Raw genomic sequence first — 25,242 nt, forward strand, 5'->3', positions numbered from 1 at the left:
GTAATTTAGAGGTATCTAAAACACAATCAATGTAAATGCTCAATTTCATCTTTTTTATTTACTTTAAATTCATACATTCAGTAGAGAGTAAAAAAAAACATATCAAAATAGACCTAGCTACTGCAAGGTAAGTATACAAGCAGGCATGTTAGCTAAATCAAAGATCAAGGAACTTTTATTTATATTTTTTAAGGTAATACACTTAAAAAATGTCCTCATCGTCCCAGACGTGTTATGAAACAAACAAACAAGACAATATGTAACCTGTAGCACGTTATGGTACATACATACACTTATGCTTAGGTAATAAGGTGTAGGAAAACAGAGTTCAAAGTATACAATATCTAAAGGCCCATGAAAAAAAAACAAAAAAAAACTCTTTTAAAATGAAAGTTTTTAGAGTCAGACCAAGCGCTAACATACATCAAAGAAATGAAAAGAAGGAGTTGATTCCTAAAATAATAATGATCTAGTTAAACAATCAAAAGATGTCAGTTAACATCTAAACAACTTTGTCAACAGTTGCGGCCTGCAACGCGATTGAAGGTTGCTGTGGAAACGGAGTGACTCTAATTAAGCTACTTGCGTTGTTCACCTGCGCAAGGCCAGCAGATGCAGAAGTTCCTCTCATGCCAGGGTCGCCAGGTTCGCGGTTCACACGCCAGATTGGGCTACTAGCTGCGGGTCGGAGAAGTATGCTACGTGTACAGGTCGCGGTTTTTCTGTGGGATATCATTTAGCAATGAAACCCTCCATCCCCCTCTTTTTTCTAGACCTGGCAACCCTGTCTCACGCAGACAGTCAACCTTTCTGAAGTTGAACTTGACCATGTTCCATCAGATCAAAAAGCGATCCGTGAACCACCAAACGACTATACCACTTATCCAAAGCTAATATCACCCCAACAAAAAATCTTCTTACTTACACTTCAATACCTCGAGGTGTGAGATGGTCATTAAAGCATTTGTCCAGTATTGTACGGATTTAAAAAGCAAACATTATTCGTTGAGTCGATAGTTACATTCAGCGCATTTTCGTTTGCAACGCCATAAAAAATAAAATAATAAACTGACTATCTTACCTATTTTTCCATTAATAGTGTGGTGGTAAGTTTGGGGAGAGTCAAAGAGCCGGACGAGGGAACTGTACATCACCACCCAACGTCCTGATACAACGCCCCCCGTAGTCACCGAGACAGTATGACAGGCCACCAAACGACTGTTTGTCCACTGCAATCCCGGACACCATGACGACTGTCCGCGACCTTTAATTCTGTTCTGAGGAATTCCCAGTCTTCTACTTTCTTTACTTGTCTCAAATTGGCACTATTTACCCTGCAGAGAGGGCTTTATGCCAAAAGCCAGAGGGCAGGCAGTATCCTGCAAATACAGTACAGCCCGTATTTACACAGTGACACAGTCCTTGTTGTTTTGGGTACTGTACTCCAGGAAATAGGATTTGAAATTAAACAATGTGAAGTTTATGTGCACACTGACAACTTTAATTTGTGGGTATTTACATTGGGCGAACCATGTAGGTATTGCATCACTTCTATACAGTCCCACCATTTTATGGGAACAAAAAGGCATAGGACAAATTAAAATAATCTTAAATAAAGTTGTCATATTAAGTACTTGGTTGCAAATCCTTTGCATTCAATGACTGCCCAACGTAGACATCACAAGATTTTGCATATCTTCTATGGTGATGCTTTGCCAGGCCTGTACTGTACCCATCTTCAGTTCCTTTCTGTTTCAGGCGCTTTTTGCCTTCGGTCTTGTCTTCAACAAGTGAAACACAGGTTCAAATGGATTTGGGTGATTGACTTGGCCCATCAAGAACATTCAATTGTCCCTGTAAAACTCCTTGGTTTCCTTAGCAGTATGTCTGGGGTCACTGTCTTGCTGCAAGGTGAAGCACTGTCCAATGAGGCATTTGGTGTGTGTGAGCTTTAGTTTCTATACACTTTGGTATGTGCTTTGGATCTTGAGCAGTTCTTTTCTTTCTCCACACTTTCCTCTTTCCATCACTTTGATACAGGTTAATACTGAACTGATGTGTCCACTGGACTTTGTTCCAGAACTATGCTCCAGTTTTATCTATGCATTTTTTTTTAGCAAACTCTACCCTAATTGTTCTTGAGGCTTACAAGTGGTTTGTATCTTGTGGTGAACCCTCTGTGGTTATGCTGGAGTAGTCTTCTCTGTATGGTAGTCTTTGACACATCTACGCCTACATCCTGGAGTGTTTTTGATATGTTCAACAACTGAAAAGGGGGTTTTCCTTCACGACTGAAAGTATTCTTTAGTCATTCATTACAGTGGTCTTCCATGGTCTACCAGGTCATTTGCTTTTACTGAGCTCACCAGGACTTGCTTGATTTATAACATTGTATCAGACCATTGATTTTGACACAACCAATCTTTTTATTTATTCAGATTTTCCAACCGCAGATGGCCTGCTTTATTGGAATTGACACTTTTGTTCCTCAGGTTGAGAGACAACGGTAAGAAACTCCAAATGCAAACGCCACACTTGGAATCAACTCGAGACATTTGTTAGCTTTCTTATGCACAGAGTGATGCAATGACACATAGCTGGTCAAGATCCAGCTAAGCAGCCACTTGTCCAATTACTTGCGGCCCCCTAAAATGGGATAATTATTTATAAAAGGGGCTGAATTCCTACAAGGTTCACCCGATATGGATGTAAACACCCTCAAATTAAAGATGACAGACTGCACTTTAACCACATATTGACAGTTTCATATCTATTGACCGGTCAGAGCCAAAACAATATAAACTGTGTCACTTTACGGACTGCACTGTATGTTTTTAAAAAATATGTTGCGCACAAGTGTTTCACGTTTTTTTTTTTACAGCGCTTGGTCATATTCAGAGGTAGTCTATTTTGCAGTGTGTGTTTATTGTGAGCATAGAAATGATCTGAGATTCAAGTGGTGTGAGAGCATCTGGCTCACTACAGGCCTAATGCAAAAGTGAGTTGTATTATGGTTATGTATTATGACTTGAAACTTGAAGTTCTTATTTTTCTCTGAACTGTTTGCCAAGATTTATGTCGATGTTTAGGTCGTCATCCATTTCCAGCATATTTTGGCTATCCAAAGTTCTAAAGCTATGACATTTAGGCCTACGATTAACATCTCACCATTTCTCAGTTTCGTCATGTAGTAAGAAACAATCTGCTTTAAACTCACAGAAGTACAAAACATTGATTATCTTTTTAGCACTGAATTATTATAAGATGATTCCTTAAGGTGAATCTTAGATAGACATTCAAAGTAAAAACCTCCCCGTCACCAGACATCTGCGGTCACTGATGGGAGAATGAGGGTTCGTGAAATTGGGCGGAGCTCTCAAACGCTTTCAGCGACTCATTTCAGCCAATCATTCTAGTTTTCTGCGCAGAAGTTTTTCTGTCATGTTCTCAAGTGCTTTGAAAGGGTAAAAAATAAAATAAAATAAAATAAAAATAAAAAAACCTATTTTGGAGGACAAGGCTGTAGACCTCAGATGTCACGCCTAGATTTAAGTGCTTTCTGTCATTTTCAGGAGCTGAAGGTTTTAATACTGACTACCTGCTTGGCCCTGTTACCCTGCTTGTTTTGCATTACTCTCAATCTAAGCAACCAGTATTTTGGCAACCATAAATATTCTCTTCTGCATTTTATATACTTTGGAATGATCTATACTGTATGCAATGGAAAAGTAAATCATAATACAGTATATATATAAAAACAATAACAAAACAGCAACAAAAAATGTGATCATTTTAACAGTTTTCCACTTTTAGAGAAAATTGGACAGAACCAAAGGCTTTTGGTTTACCTTGTGTTTCTTTGGTAACTTTTAACCTTTTAAAACTGGAAAATCTAAAATGAGAAAATTAAAGAAAGAAAAAACAAAAAAAAAATGTAATTTGGTATGACACTGCAGAAAGAAAGGTATGCTTTATGCATACTGTGTAAAGAAATCTAGACCATGTGTGTGTTGTACACTGTACAACTCGCATATGGTGAATTACAAACGACTTCACCAGCGGTACATGGTACACCGCCTCTGATTTGATACGGTAAGAAAGACCTGGCGTATCGGTTAACCCACAAACAAAATCCCACAAAAATCCCCTTTAATTTCCATACACTTAACAAAACTCCAGCTAGTCTGTGTGGAGTGGACCACAGCGATGTCCTTAAAGCTTCAAGGATGCTTCTTTGAATCACAGCTGATGTTAAAAAAAACAAATACAAAAATAGAAGAATAATAAAAAGCTGGGGTATCACTGCGAGGTCTGCAGTTGGCAGAAGTGATTACCTTTAGCTGGTCGCAGTGGCCAAGCTTAGAGATCACAGACCACAGGCTGAAATTACAGCAGCACCCTACCACTACCGTTTCTCTCCTTTGCGTCACTGCTGTGTTAGCGTATCATTTTGGCATCTATTTATTGTGCTGCACTCTTGACCAAGTCTCATGTGTAACAGAGATTCTATATTTTATGGGGATTTCCTGGTTAAATAAAAATTAAATAAAACAAAACTGCAATCACCAAAGTCTGGAATGGCTGAGAAAAAGCAGTTGGCATAAACCTAAATGGTTTTAAAAAGAAAATTGGTGGTGACACTTTGTGCCGCAGCTAAGCTCATCCATGCTCAACCTAGAAGGAAAAAAAAAATACTAACAAATGAAGAAAAAATGAAAATTCAATTTAAAAGCACAGTTTGGTGATCGCCCACAGTGGTTGCTTCAGTGAAAACTTGGCATTGGCTCCAGCTTTAATGGACAGAGCCTGAACTAAGACAAGAAAAATTCTTCAGTTATGTCATGCTTTGGATGAAGATGAACTGCAAAAAAATTTCATTCTCAGGTCTGTTAATGAAACAAAAACAGATTCCATGAAATGGATAATGATTTTAATTCTGGCAGGAGCAAGATACTGTCCAATCAGATGAGTTTTTGCAGCAGATAAAAAAAGCAGTTTAAGGTTTGTTAATCTTCAAAAGTGAGCCGTTTCCCAATCCAGGAATATAAAAATTAGACCATCCTGTTCACCAGATCCAGAAAAGGGAAAGAGGACCAAACCCAAAATTTAAAAAGAAGAGGAACTCCTGAAGACTGTCTTGGTGCTGTCTCAGGGATCCTTTGTTCATTTTAGCCTCCCCGCATCATTTTTACAGCTCGCACTTCTTCCCAATAAGAAAAAAAAAAAAGTATAAATTCATATAAATGCCAGGAATAACACTTTTTCTTCTTGTTTTCCAATGTTCCTCTGTTTCTTACTTGAGCACATTTTGAGGTAATTCCGAAAAAGTCCTTCCTGACGCTTCCTTTCGGCCCCAACGCAAAAAACCGTGTCTGTGGGAAAGATGACTCGGAGAAGGGTTTCCAAAATGCACACGTTTCCCAGCGCATCTTCACACCGGCACGACCAGCAAACACTTCTGAACAAAACATCTCAGAGGCTTCCCGGGCGAGAGGGCGACGCGCTCACATGGACAAGTGTCCGTCCGTTAGGATCCACAGGGTGCGGTCTTCCCAGGTGACTGGTTAACATCATCAGATAAACCGTGGGAATCCCTCACACTGGTATACCTTTCACGTACACAAAAGCGGTTCTCTCTAAAACGAAAGGACGTTGCATCGGTATTCTGGAGTGTTGCGAGCGTAACTGCGCTTTGACAGTTTGGCATAAAAAGGAGTGAGGGCTTCGCTTGTTTCTGGGTCAGTTTTTTTGATTTTGGTTTTTGTCTTTATTTATTTTTTTGCATGTTTCTTGGTTTTTGTTACCTTCCTTTATGCTGAGAGGAAACAGGGTGTTCCACAGAAAATTCTCCCTGGCCCCTTGTCTCTAATCTGCCTCCTCCGTCAGAGGCTCGTCCTCTTGCTCTTCCTCATCTCCAGGCAACAGCAGGTTCTGAGAAATGGTTGCCGTGAGCGACGCAGGCCTCATCCCCTCCATGATCTCAGTGGCATCTTCCTTCACTGCACCCTGCCACCTGGAAGAGGGGTCATGGAGAGGTCAGATGTCAGGGGTCAGTTATCCAGACAGAGTGAATGCTGGCAGGGGGCTACAGTGTAACCTATACAAGTTCAACTTCAAAATACAGAAGTGAGTTACCCAAGAGGCTGGGGGGAGGGGCTAGTGCTACAGCTGCTGCCGTTACTATGGAGCTGCTCCACAGTACTGGTGACATCATCTTGCCCCATGTACAGCGCGCTGAGGGCAGGCTGGGACGAGGCCTGCAGCAGGGTAGGGCTGTGCAGGAGGGAAAGGCTATTCTCCATCAGGGCAGCCTGGAAACACACACGCACACACACACACAGACATACGTACGCACGCACCCACACACACACACACACACACGCACACACACAGACATACGTACGCACGCACCCACACACACACACACACACACACGCACACACACAGACATACGTACGCACGCACCCACACACACACACACACACACGCACACACACACAACAAGGTTAAATACCTACAGGCTCCTGTGTGTGAGTAAAGGATCTGCCTGTCCACCTGTGCTAGCATTTCTGTGAGTCATACAGTTTCTTTGTTTTTCCACTAGGTGTCACTGTTTTCATACGGTAGTTTTCTTCATTCCAAGCTGAGTCATAGATATTCTGCTGACTAAATAACAGCTTTACTTCAAAAGGTTGATACCCAGTGCAATAAACAATGCAGTAAACAAAGGAAAGAATTGCAAAAGTCGTACCATCAGCATTGCACAGAAAAATTAGAGAAATTTGCACACAAAGTGTGACTGATTAAAGAAAAATGGACTAGGTGGTTTAAACATCCCCTTGCCTTCATATGAAGAAATGATGATGGATGATGATAAAATGGATGAAAAATAAATATTTCCTATTTTTTTGGCTATGCTACTTTACAATGTTTACTGAAATGTATACAGTGAGCCAGTTTGATAGATTGTACTTTATTTGCTAAAAATAATCTGTGTGTGTTCACTGTTCACTCAAAGGGGTCCAAGGCCAAAATCGGTTTGACTCCACCTTGAGTCATCTGACAGGCAGCCTGGGGTCAGGCAATACCCAAAAAGAGTGACACGACACCCATAAGCCATGGCGGCACTCACCTTGTAACTGGCACTGGGCGATCCAAAACCTAGTCCAGACATCACGTTCTTCACCAGTGGGCTTCTGGGAAATGGCAAAGGAGACAAAAGGCAAAGCACAGACTGAGTACAGAAAAAACACAGTACAGCAAAATCTGAGGACAGCACAGACTCAGTACAGCATGGACTGAGTACAGCATAGACTCAATACAGCACAGACTCAGTACAGCATGAACTGAGGACAGCATGGACCGAGTACAGCACAGACTGCGTACAGCAAAGATTGAGTACACCACAGTCCGAGTACAGAGCAGACTGAGTACAGCGCAGCATCAGTACAGCACACAGAAAAGCCCCACTTGAAGTCTGCCTCAGGCCTCAGAGTCCTGTGTGAAGGCCTGAGAGTATCTGGGATACCTGCACCTGACTGTATGAAAGTCAGCACAGCTTTTACAGACTGGTGCCAGCAAGATCGTCACCACACAAGAGACACTGAACCGGCTCCTTCTTTCATCCTCAATCAGAGAGAGACACACAGGCAGCCTAACCAGCCTTTACAGGCCGGGTCACCACTGGAGCTCATGGAGTATCACATGGGCTGCAGTCCCCACATCTAACCCAGAAATCGCAGACCCCTTCAGGGCATCCAAAAAGCACTGATCTCATAGGAGAGAGGCTGAAGCTGCTTGGTCTTAATGCAGACACGCTCACTGAAATCTCCCAGTCTATTTTCTCTCAGCAGAAACTGAGAGCGCCAGGATCACGTGTGGACACTCAGACACTCAGATATTAAACAGGTGGGGAACATGGTTCGTTTGGCAGAACCGGGCGTGGTACCGACCCGGACATCTTTGGCGGTCTCCGTTTCTGGTACTCAGTCTCGTCCACGGTCCACACGGCTCCCTTCACGTTCTCCACCCTCACGAAGCACTTGTGCAGACTCAGGTTATGGCGAACAGCATTCTGCATGGAAAAGAGGGGAAAAGCTTTGCTTTTAATGCTTTTTTTCCCTGAATTAGGTTTAAAGCACTTTCCAAACAAAAGAACAATTACTGAAAACACGAAGGTCAAAAGAACAAAAATTACTAGGCACAAATAAAATAAAATTTAAAAAAATGCATGGATGCCAGTTGCGATGTACTCTTAAAATATCAAGAGTTGTTTAAATGTAGGCCAGTGTGATACAAAAACATTATTGAATATTCAGTATGTATTTATCTGGCAATAAAATGCAACACCCCATCCTGGCCATATTCCCTTTTGGAGTTCCACTAATCAGCTACTATCTGGAGCAGCGGCCCCAGTGGGAGTTTGGCACTATTAATATCTGTGCTTGTTGTTTTTTATGGCCATTCTCACTTTCAATTTCTATTTATTTATTCTTAAACTCCTGTGAATTGTATTCACACATGTATTTTTTGTTTGTTTGTTTGTTTGGGTTTGTATTCCAGGATGGAAAGGTGCTTATATTGTGCTTATTACGCTGCTGTTGTCTGATGAGGCCAACCTTTTTTGGAATACATTCCCCCCCCCCTTGGAGGGACGCAACTCCATTTCACAAATTAGCGTGACCCCCAATTTCGTGACGACACCTTGCGATTCTCACACGTATCTCCAACCGTGATGAATGACTCATTCCCTCAGTTTAAACATTAGCAGTGATTTAGTGGGGTTTGGCACTGCGCGGAGAAACAAAACGCTTCAGTCACTAAAGGAGAGGGTGGGGGAAGGAAGGGGTGGGAGGGATGCAAGAATATTCTCAAAGAAGGAAACTCAGATTTGCACATTGCTGCAAACAATGTTTTAAGTGCCGATTAGAGCAGGATAAATCCACTAGCGCGTTATTTATAGTTAGCGCTGTGTTGCTAATGAGAAAAAGGCTCCTGGTAAAGCAACACTGTTCAGAGCTGCCAACAGCCTTAACAGTGCCTACCTATCCCCCCCTCCTGCACTAGGATACGGATCACTCAGTCATGAGTCAGGCTGCATGGGCGTGTTCAGTAAGTGTGCATGAGCGTGTTCAGTCGGTGTGCATGGGTGTGTTCAGTCGGTGTGTATGGGCATGTTCAGTCAGTGTGTATAGGGGTGCTTAGTCAGTGTGTATGGATATGTGTTCAGTCAGTCTGTATGGGCGTGTTCAGTCAGTGCGTGTGGGTGCGTTTAGTCAGTGTGGCGATTCTTTGGTGTTCACAGCTGATGCCAGTCTCCGTCACATGATCAGCTGAGCCGGAGAGAAATCCCACCTTCCACGTGGCCGTGTTCCTTCTGAAGTACGCAAACATCTTTGTGAACCAGATGTAGATCTCGTTCAGAGTCAACTGCCGATCTGGCGCCTCCAGTATAGCCTGAATAAATAGAGGGAGAGCGTGGGTAACTCAGGCTACACCTTCAGAGATGAGGTTGTGATGCCAAGCATACATTCAATGTGAGACAAATCACTGAACTGTTCCCAGCCAACAGCAGGCTTTCCTTGGTTGGTGCTTCGGAAGGCCTAATGCACCGAGAGAGCCAATCAAAATGAAGCAATCTGGCCCCATCCACACCAGACAGCGGAGACGTAAAACAGGAGGAATTCGGGTGCCTTACGTGTCGAATAAGCGAAGCGTACGTGAAGGGGGGTCTGACATCTGCGTTTTTGTAGAATTCCCAATTCTGAGCCAGCTCTGCAATGGGAAGCATGCGCACCAGTTAAAATGACATCACCTGTTCACCTGCAGCTAACACACGGCTGCACGTCAGAGAAGGCACTCTGCTTCTGCCAGAAGTGTCCATGCAGACTGCACAGCGAGCTACTAAAAGACCAGCTCAAGCCCATTCCACATGTACACTCTAAGCAGATTCTCTCATCATGCATTGTGAATGCTTCACTAAAAACATTCATTTGAATTTCAAAAAAGTTTCAACAGCAACACCACAGTCCAGTATGTGTGTGTGTGTGTGGGGGGGGGGCAGCCTACCTGAGGCAATGGGGGTGCACAGCTTGTCGTTGCTGCGGCGGCGAACGGGGCCCATGCCCTGTAGGCCAGTGGAGCTGATGACGGACGGCCCTTGGCGCAGCGGGGTGATGGGCGTGGCCGCTGAGGTGGGTGGGTGGGGCAATCCCTCTGGAATCATCTGGCTGTCCCGCTTCAACAAGGAGGCACTGGTGCCCATATTCACCTGGGGAGGGGAGATCACGTTCAGCTAATGACCATCACAAAGGGACCAAGGACACATAAGACATGACCTTACAAAGGAACCAAGGACACATACGACATGACATCACAAAGGGACAAGGGACACATCAATGATGACATCACAAAGGTACTACGATCATGCCAGCCACAATGTAACCTGGTTATAGTAGGCCTATTCTATGGGCCAAGCGTTACGGACTCAGCTAGGCAAGTAGTGGGATACTGTACAGTAAAATCTTCAAACTTATTCTCCATCGGCAGTTTTGTAAAGGAGCTGGTTTAAGTGGTGTGCTGGCGCAGGCACTCACGGGCTGTTTAAAATGCTTTGGTTCCGATGGGCGCATGTGCAGGTGCGCCATCATGGCCTGCAGACGCTCACTCTCCTTAGACAGCTGGAAGGGGAACACGGAAATGTGACTCAGTGACATCATTGTCCAGCAGTCCCATAAGTACGCTTGTACAAATAGTACCATATGTAAAACAATAAAATGTCAGACCATACACAATAATAATTCATCATTTCTTAAGCAAAATCGCTTTGTGCGTGCACGTGTGTATCTGTGTGCGTGTGCATATCTGTGCATGTACATATCAGTGTGCATGTGCATATCTGTGTGCGTGTGCATATCTGTGCATGTACATATCAGTGTGCACGTGTGTATCTGTGTGCGTGTGCATATCTGTGCATGTACATATCAGTGTGCATGTGTGTATCTGTGTGCGTGTGCATATCTGTGCATGTACATATCAGTGTGCATGTGCATATCTGTGTGCGTGTGCATATCTGTGCATGTACATATCGGTGTGCATGTGTATCTGTGTGTGTCTGCATGTGTGTACCAGTCTGTGTGTGTGCGTGTGAATGCGTATCTGTGTGTGTATCTGTGTGCGCGCGCGTGTGTGTGTGCGTGTGTGTATCAGTCTGTGTGTGTGTGCATGTGAATGCATACCTGTGTGTGTATCTGTGTGCGTGTGTGTGTGCGCGCGTGTGTGTGTATCTGTGAGCGCGTGCAGGAGCTGTTGGGGAATGAGCACCTGGATCTCCAGCTGCTGCACGACCTGCATCTGCACCCGACACTGAGCCGTGCTGCGGTCATCCAGGACGTGGTCTCTGTTCAGATGCCTGCGGAGGGAACAGGGGATGAGGTTTCACACCGACCCAGGGCTCCCCTGACCCTCTTTAGCTATTCCTCCTCTCTTTTCGGATTTCCTTTTGGGATAATCGTGTTACAGGTACAGCTGTGTGAAACCAACTGTTGACTTGTTCAGCTAACGTTACACTTATTTACAATAAACAGGCCTCTGTGCCTTATTGCTGACATGACATTTCCGTATGTCTGAGACTAGCGCTGCTGTTCCCCACTTATGTCGCTTTGGATAAGTCTGTCTGCAAGGTGAATGTAATGTAATGCAATGCATTTCCAATGCAATAACATTGAGCTAAACAGAAACATTCATTTGAAACAATCATTGGTATTGGTATTTCCATAAATACTGCACTGCACAAGAGGCACAGAAACAAGCGGAAATGCAGTTTTTTATTTATTTTCTGATGACAGAAGGTTCCGTTAAAAGACTTAATGTAGTAGTTATTCAGCTGAACAGAAAGGTATAAAGACATAAGGTAAGTCAATATGTGGCCTGCTCTCAGCCCTCTGGATTACTGTAGATCCAGAGGGCTGTAGTAAGGAGTTTTATAAATGTATTTTCTGAAAACATTTAAAATTATAATCTGTACAGACTATTCTGTACACAAGCTGTGAAGTTCATCACAGTAAAAATCCAGTGCAAATGTCAATCAATATGCAATAAATGACAGTGATTTTAGTGAATAGCAAACAGAATGTTCAATCTTTTTTTTAGCCAGTCACTTCCTGTAGTGATTAATATTGTAAGAACTCACATACCGAGGTTCACATACTCTGGTCTACAATGTTTTTCTTACCCCGAATGAAGCCAGAAACTTCCCTAATGGAAAACCTGCCACCTGAGAAACTGAGTGATACTAATGAGTGATGTAATGAAATGGTGTTGGAGGATGTGAGGTAATAAAATGATGGCAGGTGATGTGGTCTGATGTAATGTACCGTAACGGAATTCTGTAATGACTCTGGATCCAGAGGTTGAACATGCCACCCGTTCACATTCCTGTGGCTTTGAATCTGGCTTCTTCCCTGGCATAGAATCAACATCTTTCCTGCCCTGCTGACATCACCAAGCCCAAACCCTGTCCTGACAGCCACGCCCACAGCCCAAGCCACACCCGAATGACATCGTCAAGCTTAAACCCAGCCCTGGTGATATCACCCAACCAAACAATGCCTTGATGACATCACCAGGTTCAAACCGCACCCTAGTGGCAGGGGACACTTCCATCCCATTAAACAATACATTTAGACAAAAACTGAGCAAGGGACACTCACATTAACCTTAAACAACAAATTTTGACCAAAAAAAGGTGAGGAGAGAATACTGCTTAATCAGCTACTTTTATCTATAAACTACGTACTGAGATCCAATCAAAACCGGCAGACCCAGCAGGCCTCCAGGACCGGGGGCTGGGGACCCCAATAGACCCTGAGGCTCTCCAGGGCCGAGGCTGGGAACCCCAGCAGACCCAGCTGGCCTTCAGGACTGGGGCTGGGGACCCCAGCAGACCCTGAGGCTCTCCAGGACCGAGGCTGGGGACCCCAGCAGACCCAGCTGGCCTTCAGGACTGGGGCTGGGGACCCCAGCAGACCCTGAGGCTCTCCAGGACCGGCACTGGGGACCACAAGTATTCCAAACCATAAAGTAGATTTATAATAATGCATCTATCTAGTAGGCTCATTCTAATAATGCATAATCTATTGGTTAATTTATTGGGCAAATTACACAAATCTTCATTAAAACCCGAATGCCACGTCATTAGATGTGGCTCCAGCGCATTCATTTCCTATCTTAAATAAAATTGCAGCTTGTTTCAAAAAAGTATTTTTTATTGTGAATTACAACTGAAAAAAGTTGAGTTGAGCAGTAAGAACAGCTTTTATGCCGCATGCTTTTAAAAGCCCATTTGTCCATAACAAGAAAAACAAACATCCCCATAAATGCGCTTTTAAAAGCCAATTCTTCAGAACGAGAAAAAGAGTTACAATTATTACCTATAAATAACATAAACAATGAAAAAGCCTGTTTGTTCAGAGAGAAAAGCCAATTAACATCAATACTGATCTAAATAAATTATGAAAAACACTGATAAATGGTGAGGCAATCAATTGTTTGGACTTGCTAAAACGTAGTAATAGGATTACTAATAAAAAAGGATTACTGTGTTCTGGCAGGCGTGAAGAATGTAAGAAAAAAGTGATTTCACGACTAAAAGAATCTTAGTTGGACAAGAGTGTTCTGGCTAAACAATCAACTGAACGACTAAACGAAGTCAGCTCTAAAACGCACACAAGCCACATCTTTCATCAGCAAGTTTCACTTGCCAGAAATTAGTCCTAAAGGTGAGACTTAATAGGTAGGATTAATTGGAAATCTGCCTGGTTTCTTATTTTCTTGCCGTTTTGGTCTTGGTTAGGGAGGTTAATAATCATGGTGGCAGGGTCTCTCTTAGCTTCTGCCCCAACTCCATCTTCAGTGGTTTATGTGTATGAGAGTTAGGGACCTGTGCTTGTAATTCAGAGGCTGCAGATTGACACCCCACGTGGGGCACTACCATTGTACTCTTACGCACAGTACTTGCATCTGAATTGCTGCATTTAAATATCCAGATGTACCAATGGATAGTGTACAGAAATTGTCATTCTGGATAAAAGGAACATCTGTGAAATGAATTCATTAATTGTGTGTTCTTGTCAAAGAGTCTTGGTTAAAAAAAATTGTTTGCAAGAAGCTAGCGTGTAGGAGTGGATCAGGGATGAGATGGGGAGGCAGGCTGGTGGGGGGGTAACACAGCAGGGGTGAAGAAGGGGGGGGGGGGGCATGTGACCCATTGGCCGCTCCTCATACTGGTCGCTTCATTGCTCCACTCTCAGCTCTAATTACTCTAACACACAGAGACAAGGGTGTGTTTACATCTCCCAACCACTCTGATCCTGCCACCTATTATCTGCACCGGTTCCCACAGTCCCTGTAGCCTCTAAACTGGCGAAACATCAAAGAAAGAGAGATTTACAGAGAGAGCGAGAGAGACACAGAGAGAGAGAGAGAGAGAGACAGAGAGAGAGAGAGAGAGAGAGACAGAGAGAGAGAGAGAGAGAGAGAGAGAGAGAGAGAGAGAGAGAGAGAGAGAGAGAGAGAGAGAGAGAGACAGAGAGACAGAGAGAGAGAGAGAGAGAGAGAGAGAGAGGAGAGAGAGAGAGAGAGAGCGAGAGAGCGAGAGAGAGAGAGAGAGAGAGAGAGAGAGAGAGAGAGAGAGAGAGAGAGAGACAGAGAGAGAGAGAGAGACAGAGAGACAGAGAGAGAGAGAGAGAGAGAGAGAGAGAGAGAGAGAGAGAGAGAGAGAGAGAGAGAGAGAGAGAGAGAGAGAGAGAGAGAGAGAGAGAGAGAGAGAGAGAGAGACAGAGAGAGAGAGAGTGAGACAGAGAGAGAGAGAGAGAGAGAGAGAGAGAGAGAGAGAGAGAGAGGAAAAACGCTGCTGACAGAAAGAGGCACAGCTGATACAGGCCGAGTTTGCTCGCTCTTGAGTCTTTTGTTCCGTCTGATCAATGCGGCTGGACATTAGCTAATGAGAAACCAAGAAGGCTATCAGGGTTACCCTGTGAGGTAGAGGAGAGGGCAGCTGTTGGGTTGGAGAGATCATCTGTCTCTAGTGGCAGTTACAGACAAGACAAAGAAACACAGAGCATGCTGGGAATTTTACTCTCTCAAATGTTTAATGATGTCCCCTCAAAAACCTTCCATATCACAATGAGAAACATAATGTTGCTAATGTGATTTATATCTTATGCTGTTCACCTGTGGTACAGTACAGTATGAGAAGCAACACCTGATGTGGGTTTACTGCTAGGGCTGGACATTTTATCATTTTCACTACACAATGACAAGCTGATATGTCCTAGCGATTATTTAAGTTTTCCTTTTTTTGGTCCGGCTTTACCTCACACAGAACACCGGGACAAGTAAAGTAAATAAGCACCCAATAGCTATTTGTCTCCTTTTCAATAATTATCAAGCATTAGTAGACTGTTAGGCAACAGACATCATTAGTTAACCATTTTATTTAGCTATTCTGGGAACGGAAGACATAAAAATAGTTGAAACAAAATTATGTTTCAAAAACAAAACAAAAATTATGACCTGAGATTGCAAAACATGCATTTCTTAGTTAACTATTTGAAGTTACCTATTTCTTAGTGAATTAAAATGAATTTAACTATTTCTTAGTTGGTGAAGTTGTTACAAGAAGTGGGAGGGGTAGTGAAGAGGGTTGGTACAGGAAGTGGGAAGGGCAGAGGAAGGAGCTGGTGCAGGAAGTGGGAGGGGGGGCAGATGTGGGAAGTGGGAGCAGCAATGAGGTGACTATAGGGTTAATATAAGAGGGTAAGGACAGGCTGTGTCCACAAACAGGTGCCAAACGGCAAGTACATTAGCCATCCATTAAAACGAGCCATTTGTTTCAGTTTGGCACCAATTCATGAGTATGTCCTAACGCTGATTTACAAACACTGGAACAGGAACTGGGAAGGGTGGGAGAAGGAGGAGGCTGATATAGGAACAGGGAGGAAACAATGGTGGGGTTCGTACAGGAAGCGGCAGGGGCAGGTGCTGCCCAGAATACTCACTTGATGAACTGTCCCAGATCTTCACAGAGAGCTTCACACCCAGGCCATCTGCACTCGCCATGTCCGTACAGAGGGCTAGATCCAGTCTGCTCCTCATGGGGAGGGCTTGGGGGGGGATGGGACAGGAGGAGCTTATCATCATCAACGTCATCACAACCATCATCAACCGACCAACTAACCAACAAACATCCAGTTGCTGCTCAAACAATCTGGACATGCTACATTGCTGTGAAAGAGCCTCCCTCCTAAACCCCTCCCCTAAATACCGAATTCCCCCTTTATCCCTCTGGCCCCGCCTTCCACAGGCTCCAGCTTCCACAGACCAACATAATCCGCTCCAAACTTGCTGCAGGCATATATGGTCAATTTGCCAAGATCCGACTGTAAATTTTCAAGATGATCTACACGAGCTGTTTGCTCAGCTCTGTACAGAGTAGAAAGGAGAAGTTAATGTTTTCCACCCGCACAACCGTACGAAATGAGCCTTCTTCTGAATCCAAAATAAACTGTCAATAAAAATGACAAACAAACAAGGGGAAACAAATCCTGACAAATTGTATTACACACTCCATTCAGGAGAGCAATAAGACAACTGCACAGATCGATATTTTATTCTGGTTATTTTCTTAAGCGTCTTTTAAAATGTAACGTCAAGTCATCTCACTAAATTGGACAAAGTGGGGAAAAAACAGAAACAATTTAAGCAAACAGGAATAATTCGAATTTCTCTCTCCCTTTGCCCATCCCTCCCTCCACTGACCTATCTCTCTTATGGGTGTGCACAGCACTGTGTCCATTTGGCAATGCATGATGGGATGCGTGCAGGGAGGCCTTGGAGGAGTATGAGGTAGAGTTGGAGCTGTTGGCGGTCAGGTCCAGGCCTTCGTGCTTCACCACATCTTCGGCACTCTGCACAGAGACCACATCCTTCCACAGCTTCTGCAAGTCAGCTGGACTAACAGCTATGGAGACAGACAGACAGACAGACAGACAGTAACAGGGCTGTCAAGATGAGCCTGAATAGCCTGTTTTCGTCAACAGAAGTTATTATGCTTTTATAACATGAGGAGAACCAGTGAGAATCCTCAGAGAATTAAATAAAGCAGTTTTTAAAGCAGGTATCTTCAAATGACTGATGTACAGATAGGTGGTTGTAACAGTTGCCTTGTTGTAGCTAAAACCCTGCAGGCAGCCTCTAGGACACAGTTAAGGAGGGAACAAAGACTTAATTCCCCTCATATAATTTATCACCATCTTTAAAAAAAGGCTTTCATCTAAAGGAAGATAGTCCCAGAAACTGTAATCATGTGTGTCTGGGAGGTTTGAGTTATGCTTTGCAGGTTTCCTGGAGAATGTGTGTGTGTGTGTGTGTGTTGTGTGAGTCTGTGTCTGTGTCCACGTGTCTGTGTGTAAATGTGTGTACGCTTGTGTGAATGTGTGTACACTTGTGTGTGTGTGTGCGTGAGTCTGTGTGTCAGTGTCTGTGCGTCCACACGTCTGTCTGTGTGTACATGTGTGTGCGTGTGTGTGTGTGTGTGTGTGTGTGTGTGTGTGTGTGTGTGTGTGTGGTTTATCTGCTGTAGGATTAGTGTTTGAGAGAGGAAACCCACTTCCTGACATCACCGCCCTGAACCCTGTACCAGCTGGAATCCCACATCCTGTCAGGAGATAACCAGCCCCACCCTCATGCTGACATCACAATGGCAAAAAGCCACAAAACGCAGACGGTTAGGGTTACCACTCAAAGAAGGAGGAAGACATGGATCTTAAGTAGGAGGAGGCTAATGTTTCATTTCAAATGACTTTCATCCTTAAAACGATTTATCCTAATCCCCAGCATATATTTAGAGCATTACTCTCTTTAAACAGTGGGTTATGCAAGTGTGTGTGTGTGTGTGTGTGTGTGTGTATGCGTATGTGTGTTCGCAAATGCACATGTGTTTGCTTGCGTGTGTATGTGTACACATATATGTGTGCATGTACACATGTGTGTACATGTGCGAGTGCGTGCACATGCAGGCATGAGGCATGAGTGTGTGTGTGCGTGTGCATGTGCGCGTGTGTGTGGCCCTGGGAGGAGGGAAAGAAGACTGCCTCAGGGCTGGGACAAGCTGTTCCAGTGAAGGTGTGGTGTGCTGTACTGTTATCGCCCAGCTGTGAATGAATAGCTACACAAATATTGTGTCTGCTGTGCCCACATTCCCACCCTTGACACTGTCCAAACAACAGCGGACCCTTCGGAGGATGTGCCCGCGAAACTTCCGCCACCTCACTGCCAGAGCCCGTAGCCATGGTGACACAGCACCAGGAGCGAGGAACGTTAAAGGGGGGCGGCTCATCAGGGCATCATTCCACAAAATGAACATATACACGCGTCGTGGAGCCTGTATTCAGTGAGTAAAGTTATTTTCAAATGTGTTCAAATGCCAATGTCAAATACCAATGTCTTTTTTTAACTTAAAATTAATTTCACCAACTAGAGAGAGAAAAATGGGAGAGGGGAAGAGACAAAAGGAATAGGACAGAGGGTGAAAGATTTGGAGAAAAACAGTAGAGGAAAGCGATGAAGACCACAGAGAGACAGAGACAGACAGACAGACAGAGAGAGAGTGTGAGAGAGAGAGAGAGAGAGAGACCAAGATAGTCAGACAGAGACAGTAAGAGAGAGAGATAGAAAACGAGAGAGAGTGAGCGAGAGAGAGAGAGAGAGAGATGTATGTGTGAAAGTCTGAAGTCTGGCCTTTATCTCCTGTAGGATTTGGCTCAGTGCCCAGACTGTCCAGTTTCACACACTCCCTCTAAGCACCCACAGCATAGTCACGCCCTTCTTTGACACCTGTCTGTGATTGGCTGAATCCCTGCCCTGTGTCTGTGCTCTGTAACATACTGTACCCACAGTTTTTTTTTTGTTAAATAAAACATATATTTTTTTAAATGCCAACATTCCAACAGGAGTGGGTGGGGATTAAGCTGGCCAGGATTCCTTGAGTTACTGCTGCATTAGTTCCTCTAAAAAGCACCAGTTGTCATCAGTGAACGAGGCAGCCTTCCACCAACTGTGGCCTCTGCTGCAGTCTTATCAGTGCAGCAGGGTGTAAAACAGTCATTGGCTCATGGGTGGACACATCGTATTAGTGGACACCTTAGCTGCAGCACTCCTGGTGTCCAGGAGGAATTAGCGCAACTCGACACAGTCTCCGATTTCAATTTCCACTTAAGAGGGGAACAACTGCTATTAAATTCGCATATTTTATAGAATGGCACAAAGATGAGAAAAACAGTAAGCCCCTCCAGACTTAATCTGGATAGGCTTGACCTCCCAGAGGAATGTGTATGGTCCAGTGGCCCGTCACAATGGGACACTTCTCTCAAAGAGAACCGCGGGGGAATTCCACCGCACGGGAGACACAGAGGGACTGTAAGAGCCACGCTGCCCGGCCTTCCACTGGCCCCTCCGAAAACAACACAACCAGAGCCAACCAGACGCCAGCGAAACCCTTTACAGCTGTCAGAAACGGCGAGGGGGGGGGGGGGGGGGCAACACACATTCCTTTCAAAGATGCCCCTGCTCTGGTCTCTCTCCCTCATAGGTCTCCCGACTCCCACACTAATTTAATTCACACACACACACACACACACACGCACACACACACACATATTTCAGCTCATGCGTGCAGCAAAAACAAACAGCCAACCTAACTAAAGAATGCTGGAGTACGGAAATCAAAGGAGGATCTTTAGCTTCCCGGCAGATGCAATAGTATGACAGCTTGGCAGTAATTATTCCTGTCTATGTTTAGGTTATGAAAATTTCTGCAGATGTTTATGCCAGCTAAAGCAGGTGGTTCCTGATCCTTTCCTTATTAGTTCAAGAAAATCTGGTTGCGGAACACGTGTTTGTTTTTATGAAAGGATGCAAATTGCAGACTGATGTTCTTATAAAGGCATGCAACGTAAACACTAAACTGAGTTTATCTGTACACTTATTTATATTAAAAATATGTATGGCTGGCACACCTTTTAGCACCTCAGAGGACACACTGCCTCCCAGGTACATACATGATATTTAGAAAGTTATATCCTCTTAAAGAACAGTGTCTGCAGATTGATTCGATATCTTATCCACTGATCCGATATCGTAACTGCATAATACACATTATACATTTTATTTATTAGGTGTGTCAGATTAGCATTTCAACGGCACTTACAAGTGACCTGAATTGACAATTACTTTAAATATGCAATAATAATTAATAAAACATTTCCCATTTGTATCTACGTTTTGTTAGTAAATTTGGCACCCAACATGGAGCTGAACATGCCCATGTTCCCACCCTGATTTGGAATGCAGTTCTACTCTGAACCACGTGGTGTTCCCAGCTGCTTCTTTTCACACCGCAACACTACACCCAAGCTCACAGAGTGGAGTCAGAGGAAGACCTTTCATATGCAGCTTTAACATGCAGTCTGCGGGTCCCCGATCAACCACTGCGGGTTGCTAAAGAGAGACAAAACGCAGACTCTGTACCGACCGAACACTCCTGTACCCCGGGCGACGCAATCTGCGATTACACGTTGCCCTATGGAGCTACCTGCCACAGTCAGCACTGGCACGGTCTGAAAATGACCCAACACCCTGGGGCTCATCCTTGCACCATCCGTGCATCAGTGTCTTATATGAATGAGTCACCCAGCAGCCCTACATTTTCCATTTCATGCCCAAGTGTGATACAGATGTGTTTGGGCCAAACATCAAAATGAGAAATTTCAAAAGGTTTGTTTCTTGTGAAATGTGCACACTTTCTTGCAGGTGTTTTACCCAGAAATACCTGGATAGGTGAGAAGAGGGATAGTTAATAGTTAATAGGGAAAGGTGATAGAAGTAACTAGCAAACATGTTAGTTTCCGTAGTCCTGTGCTACTTTTTCTTAGGGCACTGTGTCAAGTGTAACACATTCAAAAAAGTGAGCACAATTCACAAAAAACCCAAGCATACTGTGAAAATGACAAAAACAAAAAACCCAGTTTAACCCAAAAGGGTCTACGTCACACTTGAGAACGATACTGGTTTGCATTTAAAAGCTGATTGAACATGTTGAATATAAACAGGCCCATTGGTATTTTCTAGGTCAACAGATGTCAAGAGCAGCAGTTGAGCCAGGTCTGTCCATGTTAGGATGTGTCTCCCCCCCACCCACCCCCCACTCACTCACTTGACTCCTCCCTCATCCCCTGGAACAGCTCCAAGCACGTGGAGTGTATTTTACCCATTACCCCAACGGCTGCCTTCTGCAGAAACCAACAATCAAGCGTCCCTTTTATCTTTTTATGGCCTGATTATGTTAACGACCTTCACATGTGGGCAGGCGTACGAGCCTGCGGTTTGGTCCCGGGGGGGGTGTTTAACGACCCCGCGCGATTAGATTATGAGCACAGCTGATTGCCCATTTTGGGATGGAGCCACAGGACTGCAATTACTGGTATTAAAAACGGCGTGCCCTCACACCGATTGCGAGGGCCAATTTGCAGGAAGGCAGAACCCATGCAAAGCCAACTTGGGGGTGGGGGGTGGGGGGGTGGGGGGTGGGGGGTGGGGGGGGGTGGGGGGTGGGCGGGGCCATGCTCCGTTAGGGTCGCCATGGCTGCATATACTGAACTGCTACACCACCCACAATGCAGTGCTGAAGGATCTCCCCTACAGCAAACGTGTCAGAGCAATACACCAAGTGCACACATACGCACACACAAACACACACACACACACACACACACACACACACACACACACACACACACACACACACACACACACACACACACACACACACACACACACACACACACACACACACACACACACACACACACACACAAAAAAAAACACTGCTCAGTTAAGAGAGTGCAGGACCTTCTGGATAGATACAGAGGGAATGAACAAATGTGTGCTTACCTTGTTGCAGGTTGTGCAGCCCCAGACTCTGCTGTCTGTGCAGGTTGAGAAAGTGCTGCTGCTGCATCTGGATCAGCTGTTGCTGGAATGCCAGAGGAGAGCTAGCTCCCAACTGCTGGAGAGAGAAAGAGATGGGTAAAGAGAGGGAGAGGAACACAGAGAGGGAGAGAGGAGAGAGAGATGGAGAAGGAGAAGGAGAGGGAGAGAGACAGAGAGAGAATAATATCCTGTATTTCCATATCTGGATGAGTGACACAGACACCATACAACAGATCCAGTGAGATAGTTTGACATTCGCTGGGTCCATGTTACATCCACCTCCATCTCTAGCACCACCACCCTCCAGCCCATCTGAATAAACAAGCCCTCAACCAGGAAACCTCTGTGTGCCATACCAGCAAACAGCAGACATTACACTACATTACAGCAATAACACTCGCTTTACATCTTTTACATACAGTCTATTTACACAGCTGGATATTTTACTGAAACAATTCAGCTACAGTACCTTACCCAAGTATAGAACAGCAGCACCCAAGCTGGGAATCAAACTCACAACCTTTCAGTCAAGCCCAGTTCCCTAACCATTACACTACACTTCCTCTGCAAAGGTCGGGGCTGATGTCACCAGCTCCGTACGCTGGAACAGTCACGGGGAGCACCTTGCTTGTTTTTCTTCGTTGCCATGACGACCCAGGAAGCACGGCATCGTAAATTAAAGCGCGCTGAACCCGCAGCGTTACAAACACACAGGTGCCCCCTCTAATTACGCTCGCTCCAGAAGAAAGCACGGCCCAGAGCGACAAGCCAGGGACGGCCAGTGCCCCAGCTCCGAAATTCAGCACAGCCCAACGCGGCCGCACCTTTGGCACAGAACTCCCTTCCCTCGCCGTGTCTACGGCACCGATTCGGACCAGGTGGCCCCGCGTTGTTTGTTTGTTTGTTTGTTTGTTTGGTCGCGGTCACTCGAGCACGGCTGCCGCTGCGCTGGTTCTGGCTCACGACCGAGCGAACTCTTCCTGACCCCTGCCTGCAGACGCTCGGTTCCTTTGTCTGCTCCCTTGTTTTTCCACTTCAAAAAGATGTGGGCTGGACACAGCTGGTCTGTTTAGAGAGAGACGCGCTAATATCACCCCTCCTGACGGAACGGGAAAGGGCTGGTGCGTCCGGGGAAGCTTCAGAGGCGTTCAAAAAACCAGAGGACAGGAGGAGTAAAACAATACCAGTAAAAAATGACAGAAGCTTCAGAAGTTCAGCTCCTCACAGAAGATCTGCCACAAAAAAATTGTGACAGAAGTCATTGCTAACAACCCTGATGCTTACTCTCGCTGAGGGAGATCACAGCGCCAGACCAAAACATGAAATTTAAGGTGAGAAAATTCATCCAAGGGCAAGTTTAAAGCAGTTAGCAACTTTTTAATGGTCCTTTGTTGTGGGTAACGTGCTAATTAACCACCTACTGTAATAAAACACTATGCATGTTGTTTCATAGACACTACTTCCCTTCCAGATGAGTTCCCATTGCTCATTAAGACTCGTTTCTGTCCAAAGTTCAACTTTAAGTGGTCAGTTATATTCTTGTTTTCTAATGAATGAATGGTGAATTAAAAGAAGCCAGTTAGCAAGTGTCACCGAAAAATTCAGCTGGATATAGGTGAGGTAGTTCAGACAAGGCGCACACTCCATTAACACTTCTAGTCTTACGGGGCTCTCTGTACATCTGGTTTAAAATCGTGCTGCTTCATTAAAGTGAAAAACCGAGACGTGAACAGAAGTGCCAAAGACAAGAAGGAGGGGGGGGGAATAAAGGGGCGGGTAACAGTGGGTAACCTAGGGAACGTGATACCACGCCCACCTCCTCACAGGGTTTGGGTGGGGGGGCGGGGCCGGTACCAGCCACAAGGCAGCTGCTGATAAAATCAGGGAGTGTCCTTTTGACAGACGGTCTCCCGGGTGAGTTTTCACGTGCAGGGTTTTACTGCTCTGTGCTCCTGGTGTCCTGTTCTATGAGTTACGGCCCTTATCTGCAGGACGGGGGTTCACAGACAGGGAAAGAAACAGAGAAGAGATGTGCCCCCCCCCCCCCCCCCCCCCCCCTTCCCCCCACTCGCCCCAAAGCTTGCGCAAAACACCCAGAAAGTGAGAGGCTAACTCAAAATGGGGGGGCAGAGAACACAAGCTGAGATCCCTCATTTATCAAAATCGAATAGAATTATCAAAGAAAGGGAAAACAAAAACGTAGGAAATACAATCATTATCTGTGATTCCATAAACGGGGAGTCACATTTAAGTCATGCACATTAAGAAAATTTGTGAATAAACAAATGAATAAATAAATAAATAAATACCACAGAGTACAGTGAGTGCACCTCACAGACTACATGAACTCAATGACTCAAAAGCTCACTGCTCAAATGTTTGACATAAGGGAGTCAGGATGTGGCCAACATTACTTACAATGAGTGTATTTAAACAACGAGTGTACTCAAACATTTTTACAAGCGTGCTCCAAGGTGGCAGTACATTACAGTACAAGTACAGAACACTACTGCAGGACATGAAAAATAATCAGCCAGCTCTGCTTCACACACAGCCGCTGCAGAGGGAGAAACAAGCACAGATTTCTGTTCCGCTGTAATTTGTCCTGGTAGCTGCAGTAGTTCTCTGCTGAGGACCAAATTTTTAAAAAAGATCCATGTGCTCTTGGCACAGCTCAGCAATATCTTATTCCACTTCTGTCCACTCTGCCTGTATCTGTGTGTTCAGGTCCTGTTACTACAGTGCTTTCATTCTGCTGAGTCACTGCCAGGCTAAGGCCGGGGGGGGCACTGCTGCTCTGGCCGTCGGCTGTCCCTTTCATCAGCCGGGCTCCAGAAACCCGACGCCGAAAGGAGATTTCGAGACCCAACAGAACAGGACTTCAGGTTCACGCAGGAGGTGCTCCCCAAGAGCAGTCCACGCGGCTCGTAGTCACCCGACGCGCCTAGAGATCTACGGCGTTAAGTCAACACGCCATCCAGCGCACGCCATCCAGCGCACGCGTCGTTTTCAATGCCGCTAACCAGTAACTCACTCGCGAAATCGTGGCGAGCCTATAACTTATCAGAGCTGCATCGGGCGTGAAGCACTTCTGCGTGTGCTTGGCCTGTTTTTTTTTTTCAAATACAGCCAGGAAATGTGCGGAACAAACAGTCCTGTGCGTGGAGTCGCGGCTGCGGAAGGGATAACAGCCTG

The 25,242-nt window shown here is 45.0% G+C and overlaps 1 protein-coding gene across 6 annotated transcripts in view; it reads right to left on the bottom strand.

Annotated features, from left to right (window-relative positions):
* Window positions 1–34: 34 nt before the first annotated feature.
* Window positions 35–25,242, bottom strand: part of foxp4 (forkhead box P4) — a 68,497-nt gene continuing 43,289 nt past the window's right edge. For 4 of the 6 annotated variants that reach the window (XM_035383212.1, XM_035383210.1, XM_035383215.1 and 1 more), the window contains 12 exons: window positions 22,009–22,123; window positions 16,819–17,020; window positions 16,059–16,163; window positions 11,323–11,410; window positions 10,596–10,679; window positions 10,069–10,270; window positions 9,698–9,774; window positions 9,355–9,456; window positions 7,953–8,074; window positions 7,133–7,196; window positions 6,136–6,311; window positions 5,866–6,013 (listed from right to left, as the gene is read on the bottom strand). In XM_035383212.1, coding sequence (XP_035239103.1) covers window positions 5,866–6,013; window positions 6,136–6,311; window positions 7,133–7,196; window positions 7,953–8,074; window positions 9,355–9,456; window positions 9,698–9,774; window positions 10,069–10,270; window positions 10,596–10,679; window positions 11,323–11,410; window positions 16,059–16,163; window positions 16,819–17,020; window positions 22,009–22,123 — 1,485 coding nt within the window. Of the gene's footprint in view, window positions 6,014–6,135; window positions 6,312–7,132; window positions 7,197–7,952; window positions 8,075–9,354; window positions 9,457–9,697; window positions 9,775–10,068; window positions 10,271–10,595; window positions 10,680–11,322; window positions 11,411–16,058; window positions 16,164–16,818; window positions 17,021–22,008; window positions 22,124–25,242 lie in introns of all 6 variants that reach the window. The other 2 variants (XM_035383211.1, XM_035383214.1) reach the window with 2 other exon arrangements.

This window comes from Anguilla anguilla, chromosome 11 (genome assembly GCF_013347855.1).
Source record: "Anguilla anguilla isolate fAngAng1 chromosome 11, fAngAng1.pri, whole genome shotgun sequence".
NCBI lineage: Eukaryota > Metazoa > Chordata > Actinopteri > Anguilliformes > Anguillidae > Anguilla > Anguilla anguilla.